Raw genomic sequence first — 17,632 nt, forward strand, 5'->3', positions numbered from 1 at the left:
GATTGAAATGTCATGCCGCGTTGATACCCCGAGGTCAGATTTAGGTCTAGCCCTGTGTTGAACCTGCCTTTTTCATCTAGCGTGCTTTCTTTTCTATTTTGCGTTTCCTCTCTTCTTGTTTACCCATTTCCTTTTTCTGATTCCCTTACGAACGTCATGACTTCAATCAATGCTTTGATTTATATCCCCCTTTACATGTCCTCCTTACCCGCTATTATTATTATCTACGAGAAATGTGTGTTGAAATGTTTAAAATATTCTTTTTCTTTCTCTCTGCATCTATCTCTCTATCTCGCTTCGGTTTTTATGCTAGATGTTGCTATGGAAAATTGGTTGGAGGCATTATGGCTTTATTTGGTTCATCTACGGGTATATAGCTGTCGTTCTTCTCCCTCCTGTGCATCCATTGCACTTACAATTGGGATCATGTTGCGCTTTTGTAATTATTGTGGTGCTGATAGGATGTGTTGGAAATAATAATTCATTTCTTGTTGCTTGTATCCTTCTGGTCTTTCTTCTTAACTTGTAGAGATATCGTGCAGAGATAACTTTCAGGTGTCATACGAATAAATCCTGATTGTAGGGTGAGCGACAACAGTCTCCCTGAACCGCTTGTCGATTTTTGGGGCCCTGGGTAGCTCATTTGACAGCTTCATCATTCGCCCCAGTAGTCTCCCTGCGCTGATTACTTCTTTTCTTGCTTTACTTCTTATATATCTTTCTGTAGACTAACCAGACCACCTGCTGGTTGTCTTGGCGTTTCACGTCTAAGCATGGCATATTGTTATGCTGGTGTTATAGTGGAATAATACAAAATTGGGGGGGGGGGGGGGGAGCCACTCATTCAAGACCCTTGCTCAAATTGTTGTAGCTTAGTCGAGTAGTGAGTAGTGTTCCAGTAGTCCTCTGTATATTTCTTCTGGTAACCTGATACCTTCCAGGTAACGGAGAGGTTGGATTCAAGCGTTATATTTACGATTTCGACAAGGATATATATAATGATCAAGTGTTGCTTTCATGCTACCTCTTCCAATTTTTACTGGTGACTATGATAGAAACCGCTATGGGCTCACCATAGGATTATATGGAAAAGATATGCATGGTAGAGCCTACTATAAAGGTACTCAGGGCAAAATCGAGTCTATGAGGCTCAACGGTACCTTAAATCTGAAACCAAGCTCTTAGAGCTTTTGGTCCTAGCATGACTCATCAAATACGGTTGTGTAGTGTAATGGTCATCACTCCAGATTCTGATTCTGGCAATCCCGGTTCGATCCCGGGCACGACCTCTCTTTTTGCGATTTGTCCTCCCTTTGGGAGGAAAGCATTGCTTCTTTTTGAAGTGCTTTTTTTTGTATAGTACCTCGATAAGCTGTTAAAGGTATACTCTAGCTATGTAAAAAGACGCATAAGTTAGGAACTTTCCTGAACAAGCCAAGATTATATTGATACACAGGAGGATCTACTCGTGGTTATTGTTCCTAGTGCACCAGGAATATCTATGATCCGCGCACGTAATTAGGGCCGTAGCCGAGGGCTGAACTAGTAAAAAGTGGAGCGACTGCCAGCCCAACATATCTTTCATATATAGTAAAAAATAGCAGCAAAAAACACAAAAAGCGAAGGTCGTGCCCGGGATCGAACCGGGATTGCCAGAATCAGAATCTGGAGTGATGACCATTACACTACACAACCAATTGATGTTCTGAGCGGTCTCAGTGGCATTTAACATTTGTAGAGCTAATTGTTCTATACATGTCATTAGGATCAAATTGTAACCATAAAAGGAGCATCAGATGGGATATAGAAGGATCAAACTCATAGGATTTTTATCTCATGAATTGTAGAATTTTGGTGCATTAGAATGTATAGACATTGGTACTTTGTTATGCCCCGAAGAGTCTACCACCCTTGTCTGCGGAAATAAGAATGCAGAACCAGAGTAAGGACAATGAAGATAGTAATAGTGTATAAAATGCAGCAAGAGACTGCTTACAGTAGTGTCCAATCTCTACCCCTAGGGTAAAAATGCGGTCTGCTAACAGTTGGCCCGGAGATTCCGCGGGACTTGAAGTAGTCTAATAAATCACTAGTAGGCAATTATAGCCATGCTGCCCTTAATTATTGTCTTTACTTGGTGAAATATACAAGGAAGAACCAGAAGGCAGATTAGCACAAAATTAAATGCAGAACAACGACCACAAAAGATAAAAGCCTATGCTAATTGTATACTACAAAACAATCCCCTTGCTATACAACACGGGTCCTGCCCAAGAGATCCACCTCAATAGGAGTATGGCTATAGAATAAATAGGTAAAATGATTGACTTTAATACTATAATTTCAACACGATTTGAGGTACAAACCTGCCATAAGATCTGCGGACATAAAGGCAATTGCTTCTATTAGAGGCTCGAGGACGCAAGACATATATCACCTCACACTAGACTATCTTCGTCACCTCTGTACCATCTAATATAGCCACTACTCTACCAGATTCAACGTTACATTGAAATATCTTTTCTAACGTCCATAAGAAGAGTAGATGAGCAGGGCCACTTATTTCCGAATTGCGTAGCCCAAGTGGTTCAAAGGGTTGGATGAAGAATGTTTCAACAGATAGAATAGAAGTATACTTTCCAGTGTCTCTCCCTACCCCTGTTCATATCTAACGGTTCTGGCACTGGCCTACTATTTAGTTGCTATGTTTCACAAGCTATACGCTATCGGGTATATAATAACTCCTTGAGGCTATTCTTATAAGCCAGGTCTTTTATTTTATTTTATGTTTTCACAGGGTTAAAAAAAGATCAGACTCTAGGAGCATGATACTTGTGGATAGGATTTGCAAAATGCAAAAAAAGAGGTCGTGCCCGGGATCGAACCGGGATTGCCAGAATCAGAATCTGGAGTGATGACCATTACACTACACAACCATGCTTGTTAGCGAAAGTCCGAGGATAATGTTATAATATTTTAAACTTGAATTAGAGTGAGGATTCTGTTCCTACGTTAACCGCTATGTAACTTATAACTTCTAACTGAAGCTGTTCCTAGAAATTCCGCTTAATGAAAGACAAAATAAGAGCGAATTTTCGTTCTTAACAGAATAAGAAGCATGAAAACTAGACTCTTATGTAAGATTATACCGTGATAATATTTTCCTCCTAATTTGAAAAAGCACTTGGATTTTTAGAAAGTGTCATGAAAAACTTTCCGACCATACAGATCTTAGGCTCATATATTCTAATTTTTGGCCCCATATAACAAATACGGTTGTGTAGTGTAATGGTCATCACTCCAGATTCTGATTCTGGCAATCCCGGTTCGATCCCGGGCACGACCTCTTTTTTTGCAATTTGTTTATTTCTACCCTTTATTTTCTTATTAGAATACCGTCATGATACTATGTCTAGAGTAGACCGATCAAGTAATGTATATCAATTTTATGATTTGTATGCTTATACGTTGACACAAAAAGGCAAGAAGCGTCTGAGAGTCGACCAAAGCGACTGTATCTAGATCTTTAGGAAAGAGCTCACAATGTCCCTTCCACCAATACTTCCTCCTACTCTCTGATTCTCTCATTATGAATATCTTACATATTGTCACTCATTTCACCATGGACCACAAATCCATCTCAACGGGATGTTTCCCAATATCTCTCCCCAAAGCCCTCTTCCTTATTGGTGCCCTAGTTTACCTCCAACTGCTCTACTTAATCTCCTTCATCGTGCGACCACTTTCAAATTCACGCCATGAATTCCCGCCATTCAAACAGCCCATCCATCGTGTCGAAGCAGCAATCATCAATTCCATCATCGGCGCCGTCCCACTGTCAGCATACGGCTCCGCCACAGCAACAGTGCAACAGTCGCGCCTCTTCCATGGAAACGGACTACTAGACCAAACGGATGGCCGCAATTCTACCTGTCTTCCTCCTTCCTGGCTACGGGCTATGCCACCTGATCCTTACAGGTTCTGTATCGACGGACCCGATCATCCAACTCTACCTCCCCAGACCCATCCACGACCTGGCTCCTCAGTCTACGATACCCTGTGTAAGATTGGCTCCAGCACACGTGGAAGCATCTCCTCAATCGCCAGCTCGGCAATTGGACGTATATTCCGTCACCCAGCCCCAACCGCGGCATCTCAGCCAGTGTCTAGTATCGCGCTGAACCAGAATCTGTATGGTCCACACTCGGACATCGAAGAACAGATGCCCCAAGAACATTCGATCCTGCCTGTGAAAAACTCGAACCCATTCCTGGAAGTGAATATGTCTTGCCCGGTATCTACATCTGCGCCTGCTCGCATCGTTGATCATTTTAGCGATCCAGGTCCGACGCTGGGTATGAGCTCGGGTGGGAGATGGAAGGGCAAGGGTAGGGCTGTACAGCCTGCTTCTTCTCTTGTTCCCGTTCTATTTGGCCAACTGGATGATGCGGATTTGGAGACTCTGCAGATGAACCGTTCGCCCAAGTACCACTCTATTGAGAGTTATCCTGGGAAGTTTCCTGTCAGTGATCATTTGGAGTACAGTTTTCTTGCTACTGCTCATGCTATTCATGGCCGTGGGACTACTTCTGTTCGGCCTTTTTCTGATTATTAGGGATCTGATGATGAACATTGGGTTTTAGATAGGTGATTGCATGCTCCTGGGACTCTAGGGATGCTCACTCGGAAGATCCTAGAATGGTATCCTTGTTTAGCTTTGATCATACCTATGTTTTGGATCGGGCCTGCGAGCTTTTTGTTCTTGTTACTTGCTTTTGCGTTGCTACTTGATACGTTTTGTCTTGGAGGTCTCGGACATGGGTTTTATTACATTGGACTCTTTTATGTATTACAACCAAGCCTGTCATTCATGAAGTTTTATAAGTTAGAGAGCTGCCGACCCTAATAATTATCTCAAAACAATGCCGATGATACAGTCAGACATTATAAGTCCTTTCCCATTCCCACTTTGACACAATCTGCATGGTTAGACAGGCCCTTGTTACAGCAACATAATTTGCGAGAAGGTGCCGAATTAGCAGTCAGTGATATAAACGAGGCCTTAAACCACGCTTTCATTAATGGATGATGATTTGTTCCGAGGTTATTTATCTGCATAGGGCTAGGTTGAGGTATTTCCCCGGCCCACAGCTCGGCCCACCCTGGAACTCCATCTCCATCTCCACGTCAACTTCAACTTCATCTCTTCCATGTCCCTGCCTCGAGCTACTCGATCCATCATGTCTGCAATTGAATGTCTGCATCTTCGTCCGCGCAAGTTTGCGCCTCTGGATCCAGCCCGGACATCAAATGCTCCGCTCTTGAAGGGCATTGTGTTTGATGTGGATGGAACACTGTGGTAAGTCTATATCAAATGTCGTGTCTTTTGATGCATTGAGCTGCTTTTATGTCACCATTTTATCGTGTTCGCTGTTTCCATCGTGCCGCTTTGTGTTCCCTGCAGGCATGATGCTGCAGTGACAGTCCTGCACTGAATATTCAGGCACCCACTTGATACGGACACGTGATGATGGACATGGGGATCTTCCTAGCCGGGAAGTATACTATCACGCAGCTCATGCTGTTTTGAGGTCATATGGGCACTACCTTCGATACATGATATGTTAGATATTGAATAGGCCTTTCTAACTTCATAAAAGTCTTCCACAGCACCACATGTTCAATGAGATGAGGTAGGTTCCCACATTCGATCTCCCAACACACTTTATCAAACATCAAACTTCAACCCTAATTACCACGCATAATTCACAATCCCAATACAAACTAACATCTACCTACAGAGAAGCCCTAGGAATTGACCGCTCAGTCGATATCCTCCACCACATCCGAGAACTCCCCACACCAGAAGACCGCGCAGCAGCAGTATCAAAAGTGCAAGCCGTAGAGCGGCGAGCAATGGTAGACCAACAACCGCAGCCCGGTCTCCTCCGACTAATGGACTATCTCAAATCACGCGGATTACGGCGAGCACTTTGCACGCGGAATTTCGAGTATGTGACAATTTACTGTACCCTCCAAATCAGATATATGCTAACACCTCCACCAGAGCACCTGTCAAGAACCTGGTAGACAATCATCTCCCAACACACGTCTTCTTACCAATCATCACGCGCGACACGCCCAATCTCCTGCCGAAACCTGATCCCGCTGGCATTTTGCATATTGCAAGTGAATGGGGATTGGGGAACCGGGCTGAGAGTATGATTATGGTGAGTTTGTTTGTTCTTATTCTTGTTCTTGTGACTTGTGTAGAGATGCTGATTATCGGGATGTGCATTAGGTTGGTGATAGCATTGATGATATGACATCTGGGCATATGGCCGGCGCCGCAACGGTATTGCTTGTCAATGAGCGTAATATGCATTTGAAGGAGCATGCCCATACTGATCTTTGTATTTCGCGGCTGGATGAGCTGGTGGATATTCTTGAGCAGGGGTTTTTGGGAACTAGGGAGAATGAAGAATGTCGCCAGTAGTGTGCTGCATGTGTTGCTCCCTTTGGTGGGAATGAGCGATAGTCATATACTATCGCCGATGTAATACCTGATATATCGTATAAAGTCTCACAGGTCGAAATAGGGATAAGGTCATCAGATTTCTTCACTAGTATGCGCCTGCTCAGCTTTTTGCTGACGGCCAAAGTGTATCAATTGGTATCTCCAAGCGTAGATGTATAGACAGACTTCGCTTCTCCTAATTCAAATGCAACATCCATTACCGTCCTCGACCCCTGCCACCACCCCGTGACCCACGAGCACGCCCAGGACCTCTCGAAGGCCCACGACCCCGGCCACCGCCACCGCCACGCGGTGGAGGAGGATTTCTTGCACGCGGCGAGGGAGAGCGACGCCGATTTCCATTTCCAGGGAATTGGGGACGAGCACGGGGAGCCGAGGGTGGTCCTCGAGACGAACCACGACCAGTGCCGACATTATTGCCGAACTTGATGTTGCCACGGCTGTTGTTGCCGCGGTGGACGGGAGCAGGTCGGCCTCGTCCTCTTGAAACGCGGGACATCATGTCATTTTCATCATCAGAGGAGGAGCGGGACCATTCCGCGCCGCGGGAGCCAGGCCTGCCGGCATTTCCGCGGGAGCGTGGTGGTGGTGGTGCTGGACGGCCGGTGCGTCGGGGTCCATCGGCTGTGTTGAGGTTTGTGATCATTTCTGGGTCCAGACCTTTTGTGGTGAAGGATGATGTGCTAAGTTTTAAATAGGGGTCTGGACAGTCCCCTACTAGGTGCTTTGCGCTGGAGCAGTTGGCGCAGGAGATTGAGACGGATACTTGGTTCGAGTGCAGGTCTCTGGACGGGAATTTCCATAAAAAGTCGCATTCTGATTCGAGGTGTTCATGGCCGCACATGTCGCATGGCACTTCTGATGCATGGCTTCGTAGCTTAGATGTGCACTGTTGCTCGTCGTGGCCTCGTTCACGACATTTTTGGCATCTTCGCCACATTGGGCAGACGACGCTTGCGTGTTTGTCCCAAGAACCACAGTGTGAGCACTGATTAAAGTCAGCATGAAAAAAAACATTTCGATATGCAATCTCAACGAGCATACCTCTTTTGTTGGGCAGATGTCAGCCATGTGGCCCTCAGTTTGACACTCAATGCAAGAAACGGGAAGTTTCAGGTCAAGGTCGTGGATGTTGCGGTCGAAGTATACATAAAGAGACTGAGTTTCGAGATCTTTCTTGTTCAAGTCCACCAGGGACGTAGGCGCTGTGGGGTACTTAAGTGCGAAGCGGCGGAAAGCGTCTTCTTTTGATTGAGAGCCAGATGCCAATTCGACACCGTTGGAAGTTGATGCAGCGGTTGTTCCATTTTGTAACCCATTTTCGGGCATGAGGCGTTCTGGATCGTAGTCTTCGCCTTCGTCCATTCCGTTCTCCTTGGACCCGATGTTCAATAGGATAGAATCATCGGCCTCAGAGTCAAGAGAATCTGAGTCGTCGGACTCACTCTTTGAGTCAATTTCACCTTCTTCCAGGTCTTCTTGAATTCGAGGTTGCTTCCGTGCGCGAGTCTCACTGCCAGCTGACGAGACAGAGTCACTGCGACTGCGCCAGTATTTGTCATTCACAGCATCAAACTGCTCGGACTTCTCAGTATTGCTCTCCATCGGTTCGGCTCGCTTTCCTCCCAGAGTTGTACGAATTGCCTTCTTCTTTCCTTGGTTCCAGCTGATGGCAGGCGCAGTGCTTCCAGCGTGTGGATTCGCGGTGTCGTTCGCGCTAGAGGCCGAGTCGGAGTCGGAGTCTGAGTCTGAGGAACCAGAGCTGGAAGTGGCATCGGAGTCAACCTCAAGGGGGGTGGCAGTAAATGCACCGCCCCGAGGAACGAAGTCCGCATGATCAGGCGCATCCTGACTTTTATTCTGCCGTTGTCTCTTTGCTGGCCGCGTGCTGTCGCGCGAGGCAGAGCGCGTGGAACGAGGGTTCTTCGCACGCTGTGCGCCCACCGATGCCGTCCGTGAATCCGCTTCTTCGTCGGAGGAATTTGCCATTTTGTTTTCTGTCTGGAATGGTGTGGGCGATTTGATCAGTAAGATTGGAGAGATCTTGAGTAGAATTCAAATTAATTTCACGGTGGCCGATATCGACCATTCGCGCAATCATCGGGATGGGGTATAGATCGGCCATTGATGATGGCTATATTGGCCATGTTTTGGTCGTTTTGTCTGTTGAGCCTGGTACACAGAGTGGCATTATTATCATCTCGTTCTCAAAAAATCTAATGAAGGAAACAATAATTTTGTCCTGGTGAAAATGTGTGGGACAGGGCGAGTGGAGTGTCGACATACACAACGTTGTAGATGTAGTTACTGAAGCATTCTTTGAAAAAGAAGATAATGAATTCCATGAGACACCGATGTAGCAATATGCTCGCGAGTCCTAAAAAGGAATGGGTTGGATCACTATACGTGCTACTGTTTACTATGATCCCTGCATATAACTCCGTGATCATCTTCCAAATATGAGAAATCCAGATTCATGTATGGGAATAACATAAATTCAGTCATAAAATATATCGACCTTGATCTCAAGGGTGCTATGAATTAAGAGTCCACTAATAACTCTAGGTATCTTCGTCACATGGAATCATAACATGATGGGCTTCGTGCATTTCATTTATATGGAACCATTGTCCTTTAATATAGAAAAGTGTTGATCAACCGGTTGTAAATTGCTTGCATATGGTATATTTTGGGGAAAAGAAGCCACGATATAAATAAAGGGGCAACTGTTCGGAGATAAAGCTGGCTACAGAGTAGCCCAGTCTGTGGCGGCTATTGCTATAGTAGCGTCGGAAATATTGCCATTCACTGTGAATAAATCCGGTATCAAAAAAAGTCTAGAAGAAAAGAACAGCATACTCAACACATCTCAAATAAGTAGTAAGGCTGAGAACATTCCAGTTCAATATAAGCAGGAACAAGACAAGTATATGTGGAAATCGCCCCTTTGCGCCCTATTGGTTGTTTGGGATTAGATTCCGCACATGCATAAGTGCAGCAAAAACCACAAGAAACTGTAATAGCCAGTAAAACCGCCATCTCCCAGTATAACAATCTAATTTTAGCGGAAGAATAAAGTCGTGAATCAGAGAGCTCTTCCGCACCCCGTGACCCAAGCCGATCCGACCGGCAAACTCCAGTCTGGGCCGTGCCACCTCATCCCCACGCTCCTTTTCCTCTCTCCTTCTCTTCCATCTTCATTTCTTTCTGAGAAACCGACAAGCTGGCGTCCAATTCAAAAGTTTCTTCCCTGCTGGCCCCCCGTGGCATCTCCTTCCCTCCGGATGTTGGCACGGCGCCGCAGCGGCTATCTCCAAGCATGAACCAAAAACAAGGCCGACGGAGGCGATCCAGCAGTCTGATCTACCAGGAGCCTGCTGAATCAATCGAGCGCACAAGTGACCAGGCAGCTTTGCCAAATCTCAACGCAGACTGGGTGAACGCCAAGGGTAAGTGGCAAGCTGAGACCACGCAGCAGTTCGGGGGCTGACTTGATTCGCATTCTAGGTGCCTGGACTATTCACTTCGTCTGTATCGCTGCCCTCAAGATTTTCTACGACATCATCCCGGGCGTCTCGCAGGAGACCTCTTGGACCCTCACCAACATCAGTTACATGTTCGGATCCTTCCTCATGTTTCATTGGGTGCGGGGCATCCCATTCGAATTCAACGCCGGCGCCTACGATAATCTCAATATGTGGGAGCAAATCGACAACGGTGACCAATATACGCCTGCCAAGAAGTTTCTGCTCAGCGTCCCGGTTGTGCTCTTCCTCCTTAGCACTCACTACACCCACTACGACATGACCTACTTTACCATCAACTTCCTCGCCACATTGGGAGTGGTTATTCCTAAGTTGCCATTTGTACGTCTCCAAATACTCGCGGGTGATTTGGGTAGATTGCTAACACTCTGTTTACAGTGGCATCGGTTGCGGATAGGTCTATTCTCCGAGATACCCGAGGAGTCATAGTGCCTCCAAATATTTCCTTTTCTATCCAATTGCTATCCATGTTGGCGTCTTCTCGGCCCCCTTGATTTCTCAACCTCTCTCGCCACCCTTTCCAGGGCCTTTGCATTGCGAACTTGATTGACGGAGTTTGACCCGTTATTGGCTATCGCGTTCTGTTTCTCCTTTCTTTGGCAAATATGAAGACGCAGAAACAACTGCCAGTCCGAATTCCCATCCTCTCGGTTCTATGTTTAGAGTTCCTATCAAAATCCTGCATCTATACGTTTTTAGGGGACTCAGAGCCTGATAAACCTGACCAGAGTGAGCGCATAGAATCTCCACTGGTAGGGCTGCAAGTTAATCTCTTGGCTGGGTCCAAGCGGGGCTTGCATGTGAAGTCAAAGCAACTTGAGTTTTGACTTTGGCTTTTCTGTTGTGTGCCATTTGTTTAATAGAAGTCGGTATCTGAGTGTGATATTCCGACATCTTGAACCTCACCGGCACTCACATTACCCGGGTTGCCGACAGTAAAGGCAAAGATCAAATCAGAACCCATCGTAACCTATTGTAGTCTACTAAATCTATATAGTCCTCGATGACCAACAAGTTGGATCTTATTCGCTTGCATTTCTCACTGATAGATCTGTGGTGCAGAAATAAGCAGGCCATAGACCGCGCTCTCTCCGCTTTGTTGCTATATACTTTACATATTCTTTCATTTAAATCCAAGTCCAAGTTATCGTACTAAGTAGCTTCTTTCATGTTCATGTCAAAACTGGTCTCTTTTGTTAGGACTGCAGTATTCTGCCGGACATACTCCGGATCCCAATCGCATCTCCCCGCTTATCGATAAGCGCGTGACATCAACTTCACTTCCTTTTCGCAAACATTCCACATGGCGACAGACGAGGTTCCCTACCGGTCACCGGTACCGCTGGCATTTGAATTAGTCCAGCATGTTGGTATCTTCTTTGAAGAAAACCTCCGTATGTACCTAACCCCTAAGACGCGTCTCAAGTTTCAAAGACACGCGACTGACATTCCAATTGCTCCGAACTAGACACTCAAGCACTCAGTCTCCTGTATAACACCCTTGCATCGGGCACGGTCTCCTCAGCCCAAGCAGTGATCCCCCAGCCACAGCATCTGGCCGTTGCTGCTACTATCCTCGTTCACCCCTCTACAACAACACGCGCCAAATCGACGGAGGAGAAAGAAGCTGCCAATGCATCACTCCGTCTTCTTCGACTGACAAACTCACTTGTTGGACCTATCGATGCAAAATTTAATGAGGCTTTTGCCTTTACACATTTCGAATCCTCGCGCCAGGGTTTACGGCGTCAGGATAGCCCAGAGACTAGTGGGCTGAAAAATAATGACTCCAAACCCTTGAAAACAATCATTAGCGATGCAGACTCGGTATGGCAACGTGCAGAGGACTTCTGGCATGCTGTCGGGTGGGCATTCCGTTGCTCGGTGCTTCACCCGGAGCGGTGGGAGCGCTGGCAAATCTGGCTGCAGTTCATGTGCAACGTTCTTGAAGACGATTGGAAAGAGCGCGAAAGAAAATGGCTAGAAGCTAAGGAAGATAAGAAGGAGTCCCCACCAGACGCTGAGTCTGAAACGAAAGGCAATTATGGACTGGAGGACCTGAAGATTTTCCGCGAGAGTTTGATCTTTCAATATATAAGCTCGAATACCACCTACGGACAAAACCGTCGGATCCTACGTGCTATCTTTGCTGATGGCGCGCGTGAGGAGTTCAAGGAGGTATACAGAAAAAGGGAAACCACGAAGTCCTTGAACGCAGCCCAGAATACCAAGAAGAGAGAGGTTGAAGTCAACATCGAAAAGAACGAATACGGCGACTACCTGGACGAGTCAGGTGAAGAATCCCACGGCGCACCCGACACAAACTCACCCCCATCCAAAACAAAAGCCAAAGAAACCAAGTCTCGTCGCCCTAAACGCACAAGACGCGGCACAAAAACCGACTTAGACCAATCCACAACAACCAACCCAATAAGCCACCTGCAAAAAACAACCCAAGCCCCAGATCCAGGAAGCGATCTCTCCTCCCTAGGCGGCTACGACTCCCTCGCCCTCCGCCAACAACTCTTAAGCATCCTCTCCAGCGTCTCCCTCCGCCTCCCACAAGACTTCATCCCCTTAGACGATCTGTACCACATGTTCGTCGAAAACATCCGCGACCTCCCCCTCCCAATCTTCCAACACTTCATCAGCCCCTCAACCCTTCCCCACATGACCCCAGCTGCACAAACAACCCTCTGCGAACTCCTCCTCTTCGTCATGCGCGAGAGCTCAGCGCCAAGATCTGACGATGATTGTCTTCACCAGGAGAAACTGGAAGAGTGCTTCTTACCCTATGCAGCAGCGAACTCCAGTATTGAGAACAATGCCAAAGTGTCAATCCTGCTAGAGGCGCTCATGGCATTGTTGCATAAGAGTGACATGCTTTTCGTTACGCCAAAGCTCAGGAAGGCTGTTGAGCGGGGGGTTCTTAAACGTGGAAAGAAGGCTGAGGAGGACAGGAGGAGGGCTTTGGATAGGGGGGAGAAGGTTCCTGTAGAGTGTAATTATGTACGTGAGAGTGGGTTTAGGTTGTTGTTTATGGTTGATCATCTTTTGCCAATGGCAGCTGGTAGTTAGCTTGGACCTTTAGGGATTGTTTCTTACGATTTTTACGATTACTATGATGAAGATGGTTGAAGGTTGCATTAGGCTGTTTGTTTAGATGCGGCTCTGTGTTTTGGCTCTAACCCTAATTTTATCGGACCAAGGTTGCAGTCTGAGAACTGGAGACTGTTCATATTAGTAAGAACTGGGGAGATATACGTATTTCAGTCTACTAAGAGACTGTCTCATCTATTTTGTAGATTATTATGGAATTTCAATACAATAGTGGCTATCTACAGTTGCGTGACACCGGAACAACATTCTCAGAGCAAAGAAGAAAAAGAAGGCTTTGAACGGGAATCATAGAACGCAAAGAAGACATGATACCACGAACGGTATACGAAAACGGGGATACTTCTGCTTCAGTGGTGATACATGGTAGAGCAGCAATCAAAAAAAAGGGAAGAAAAAGCACTAAGAGGACAGAAGTAAGTAGAGGGGGGCAAAAACTCAAAGAATCCTAGGTTGAATAGGTACCAGCTTCAACAGGCCATGAAAGACTAAGTTCATTAGCAACTTATGGAGGCGGCCGAGGCCCGATAATCTGGCGCCTGGCACCACCAACACCAAGTCCAACACCGCCACGGTTCTGGTTGTCACCACCCATGTAACCATACTGGTGAACATCCCATGATTGACCGGGTCCAGAGCCGTGAGTGGGATCGTTGACACCACGCTGGATAGCAGCGGCAGTCTGTTTCTGATTTTCTTCCCATTCTTGCTGGCGAGCACGTTCGCGCTCCATCTCGCGCTCGAGGAGGGACTTTGATGCCCACCCACCGGCCTTGGTCTTCTGCTGCGAGGCTACGCGCCTGGCATTCTCTTCGTCGACTTCGGAGGTTGTGCTGTAGTCCTGGGGTCTGTGGGCGGCTGGGGCTGCCGGGGCGGGTGCTGGGTTTGAGGAGAGGAAGTTGTCCACGCGGCTTTGGCGATTACGGTTGGCATTGTAGGCGACTGGGTCTGGGAGGGGACGAGGGGGTTGGGGGAGGTCTCTGGGAGGAGGAAGTGTTGGCTGTGCAGCCAGGGATGAGGGCTTAGGCTCTGAGAGAGGACGAGGAGCTGGGGGTGGTGTTTGTTCCTCGACGGTCTCGGGTTCCTCGGATGTGGCTGGCATTTCTTGATTGTTCTGCCATTCACCGCGGAGCATGAGTCGTTCTTGCTCAAGCGAAGAGAGACTGTAACTCGGCTTAGGAGGCACGGGATGTGGACGACTGCGAGACCGGGGCTCGTCGGTGGGTTTGGGAGACTGCAGCTCCTGGCGTTCAGTCTCGTACTGGCGCTCCCGGTCCTTTGCCTGCTGGAGCTCACGCTCGAGCTCTTTGATGCGTTGACTTTCAGGTGTCTCTTCGACGGATCTAATTCCGCTGGAAGCATCGCTAGTCTGGGAAGCCTGGTATTGGCTCAAGAACTGGCCATTGAGACGAGTGTCGGTCTGGCTGCGTCTGCGTTGCCGCTCCTCCTCCAGGCGGTCCTCGGCGTCTTTCTCTTCCGCGGTGCGGCGCGCCTCCTCTTCTTCCCACTGACGCTTTTCTTCGTCCCAACGCTTCCTCTCTGCATCCATCTTGACACGCTCCTGTTCCCTTACGCGAGCAGTCTCTTCCTCCCATCGGCGCTTCTCTTCAGCCTTGGCCTGAGCCTCCTCTTTTTCAATCTGTTGCTGGCGGGCACGCTTTGCCTCTTCCCTCTCTGCATTCTCTTGACGGATTCTGTCTTCCTCCTCACGCATTTGCTTTTGCTTCTCTGCAAGGCTTGGTACAGCAGGTCCAGGTGTCGTGATTTGTCGACGAGCACCGAATGCAATTCCTTGGTTGCCCTGACTTGCTCCACCCATGTAGCCATATTGGTGGATGTTCCAGGCCGGGTTAGTCGCCTGCTCATCTCCCTTCTTGGCCCAAGTACTATATGACCCGGATGGCTTTGTGTCACCTACATTGCTAGAAGAGCGGGCTGACCGGGGAGTGTAGCCCCCACTGGAGGATCCCGTCGCATTGGGGCTGATCACATTGCGCTTGCTCTGCGGGCCAACCGTCCGAGGGAATTTGCTGGGCTCAAGGGCATTGGCGCGGCGACTGAATGCTGCCAGACACTGTAGGACTTGTGCGGGATCCTTCGCCTCGTAGAGATCAACCGTCAAGAAGACGTCGTGCGGAGGAAGGTTGAGAGGTGGCATTTGGCATGCGCGCAAGAAATGCGAGATGTTCTCCATCTGTACAAACGGCGCAGGCAATGATTTATACTTCACGCCCGGTGACACGGCGAGGTTTACTAGTCTAGATAGGACTCAGTCCGGGGTCCAGGGTTTGGCGGAAAAGCGCAACCACAACTTACTTGCAGAGAGCAATGCCACTCTTGAGACCTTCGAGCAGGTCTTGCGATGGCAGCTTCTCATGAAGCATTTCCTCAATCCAGTCGCGCACCTCCGCGGCTGCCTGCGGGGTATAGCGGGACAGGCGCATGTTGCGCAAGTCCTTGTCGAGGGATGTCACTGAAGCCATGGTCTCGAGTGGTCTTCAGGTCGAGTGTAAAACGCAGTGAGATTGTGTAGCCACTGTTTGGGGCTATGTATCCCTTTGCCGCCTAATCGGCCCCTATGGTGGCGGGGGTTGGGTAGCAGAGGAGGGTATTCCGTGATACAATTGGAAATACGAGCAAGAGAAATTCCCCTGATAACTGGAAATGGTCAAGCCTAGAAGATCCGAGGGAGCAGAGAAGAGAAGAGAAGAGAGTGAGAGGGAGAGAGGATGGAATGCTCGGCGATGTTTATCCCCGATGACGTTCCTCCGCCTCAATCCTTTTTCTCTTCTCCTTGCATCGCAACTATGGTGAACAGCCTGTGGTTCAAGTGGAAAGCTCTGCGCCTACCCTGGAGGAAATCTTTCTTAGTCGGTTAGTATCTTCTTTTCTTGCATCGCGACTGACGCTAACTCCTATCTCTTCGCAGGCCAGGATCTCGCCGGCAACACCTTCTGGGAGTTCAAAGATGTCTTGAATGCAAACCGTTGGCGCCGAATTGTCCGCTACGATCCGAAAACACATTTCAGTGATGTTCAAGTGACACGTGAGTCTTGTCGCATGCCGGGGAATATGCAGGCTCGGTTTGGATGGGCTGGCTTCATGCCCGGCAAACCGACCAGAATGCGACGAAACTGAGACTAACACCCTACTCAATCCAGCACAATGGCACCAATGGCTACGGCATGTCCGAAAAAATCCACCGAGCATCGAAGAGCAAAAGCAGGATCTCGTCCGCCAAGCGCAAATAAAACAACTCGCCCGGCTCGCCGACGAACGCTGGGCCAGCAAAGCCTCATTCCTTGACAAGCCCAAGTCCCAACCTGGACCAGCGAGTCAACCCGGTGGTCCCAGTTTGAACTATCCTGCTGCCACCACCCAAGCTGCCAACGCCCAAGCCGCACAGGGTGCGCCGGCCGCCACACCCACCAATGCGCCACAGGCGGACCCTGCCTCTACAACGCCGGAGACGAAAAAGGAAGAGAACCCATGGGCTAATGCCAGCAAGAATAACCCAGGCGAGGAATGGCAGCCTGAGGCGTGGACCCCAAGTTCCAAGCGGTAAATGATGATATCGATGTATCGGTTAATTTTCGCAAAGATTTTTAATCTCGGTTTTCAAAAAGGAATTGGGTTCTGAACTCAAACAGAGCATTAAGGGTATCCCATAGGCTGATATCAGTCCATTGGGAATGTACTGCAGGGTATCCTGGGCCTAGGAGCTATCAAACAGATCACACGCCAAGTCTTGTCTCCAAACTTCCGCCAATTTGATGCCTGAGTAGGATAAAGGTGATTACCCACTTAACCTCTTCCATCTAGGCTTGGGATGACGAATTTCCCTGTCATTTCGACAAGTATCTCTTTTTCTGTCGATGTACTCAGAGGCATATTTGGCTCGCCACGTGTATATTACGTTGTTTTCCTTTCCGTGAGACCATAGCCTCCATTACTCTCCATTCGTGTCTCAGTTGCCCTAATTTGCTTGTCTTCGAACGGCAAATCAAGAAGGTTCAAAAATATAGCTTTCTACGTATAAAAGAGGCCATATATATGTGCTGTGTCATGAAGTATTGGACAATCTCTGCTCCAACGCCCGATAGAGTATGATGTTTCAAGTCTCCATTTGCCCTACTTTGGTCCTTACCTTTTTACCTACGTTTTGGTCATTTTCGAGTGTTTTGGGTAGATCATGTAAACTATATTAGGTTGGAGGTATGAAAGAACCTACGGCTTACGACTTTAGAGGAAAGACAAGTTTTTTGTATATTTTTTTGTATTTGGATACTCCCTCCCACCCACCTTTTTTTTCCATTTGTATTTTTTCTGTGTATGAAACAAAAAGGGCAAAAGAAACAAGCAACAAAAGCAAAGTACAACAGGGATATCACAAATTCAAAAAAAAAAAAGACCAACGCACACCACACCGCAA

General features: G+C 47.8%; 7 protein-coding genes across 7 annotated transcripts; 5 read left to right on the forward strand and 2 right to left on the reverse strand.

The window, feature by feature from the left end:
• Positions 1-3,622: 3,622 nt before the first annotated feature.
• N7508_010768 (uncharacterized protein) lies at positions 3,623-4,615 on the forward strand (the record flags this gene model as incomplete). The annotated part of the gene is made up of 1 exon (XM_058468828.1): positions 3,623-4,615. The coding sequence occupies one exon, from the start codon at positions 3,623-3,625 to the stop codon at positions 4,613-4,615; it is 993 nt and encodes a 330-aa protein (XP_058316674.1).
• Positions 4,616-5,210: 595 nt separating this feature from the next.
• On the forward strand, positions 5,211-6,496 carry N7508_010769 (putative haloacid dehalogenase-like hydrolase; the record flags this gene model as incomplete). The annotated part of the gene is made up of 5 exons (XM_058468829.1): positions 5,211-5,359; positions 5,661-5,693; positions 5,802-6,011; positions 6,068-6,230; positions 6,302-6,496. 5 exons carry the CDS (start codon positions 5,211-5,213, stop codon positions 6,494-6,496), a joined length of 750 nt encoding a protein of 249 aa, XP_058316675.1.
• A 238-nt stretch (positions 6,497-6,734) lies between these two features.
• On the reverse strand, positions 6,735-8,527 carry N7508_010770 (zinc knuckle domain protein; the record flags this gene model as incomplete). The annotated part of the gene is made up of 2 exons (XM_058468830.1): positions 6,735-7,526; positions 7,583-8,527. 2 exons carry the CDS (start codon positions 8,525-8,527, stop codon positions 6,735-6,737), a joined length of 1,737 nt encoding a protein of 578 aa, XP_058316676.1.
• A 1,330-nt stretch (positions 8,528-9,857) lies between these two features.
• N7508_010771 (ORMDL family protein) lies at positions 9,858-10,512 on the forward strand (the record flags this gene model as incomplete). The annotated part of the gene is made up of 3 exons (XM_058468831.1): positions 9,858-9,987; positions 10,046-10,404; positions 10,462-10,512. 3 exons carry the CDS (start codon positions 9,858-9,860, stop codon positions 10,510-10,512), a joined length of 540 nt encoding a protein of 179 aa, XP_058316677.1.
• Positions 10,513-11,386: 874 nt separating this feature from the next.
• On the forward strand, positions 11,387-13,161 carry N7508_010772 (uncharacterized protein; the record flags this gene model as incomplete). The annotated part of the gene is made up of 2 exons (XM_058468832.1): positions 11,387-11,477; positions 11,552-13,161. 2 exons carry the CDS (start codon positions 11,387-11,389, stop codon positions 13,159-13,161), a joined length of 1,701 nt encoding a protein of 566 aa, XP_058316678.1.
• A 544-nt stretch (positions 13,162-13,705) lies between these two features.
• N7508_010773 (calponin homology domain protein) lies at positions 13,706-15,683 on the reverse strand (the record flags this gene model as incomplete). Its single annotated transcript, XM_058468833.1, has 2 exons — positions 13,706-15,458; positions 15,517-15,683. 2 exons carry the CDS (start codon positions 15,681-15,683, stop codon positions 13,706-13,708), a joined length of 1,920 nt encoding a protein of 639 aa, XP_058316679.1.
• Positions 15,684-16,007: 324 nt separating this feature from the next.
• On the forward strand, positions 16,008-16,765 carry N7508_010774 (uncharacterized protein; the record flags this gene model as incomplete). Its single annotated transcript, XM_058468834.1, has 3 exons — positions 16,008-16,074; positions 16,130-16,246; positions 16,362-16,765. The coding sequence occupies 3 exons, from the start codon at positions 16,008-16,010 to the stop codon at positions 16,763-16,765; spliced, it is 588 nt and encodes a 195-aa protein (XP_058316680.1).
• Positions 16,766-17,632: the final 867 nt, after the last annotated feature.

The sequence above is a fragment of the Penicillium antarcticum genome, assembly GCF_028974205.1.
Source record: "Penicillium antarcticum strain IBT 31339 chromosome Unknown utg000009l_segment0_segment0, whole genome shotgun sequence".
Classification (NCBI taxonomy): Eukaryota; Fungi; Ascomycota; class Eurotiomycetes; order Eurotiales; family Aspergillaceae; genus Penicillium; species Penicillium antarcticum.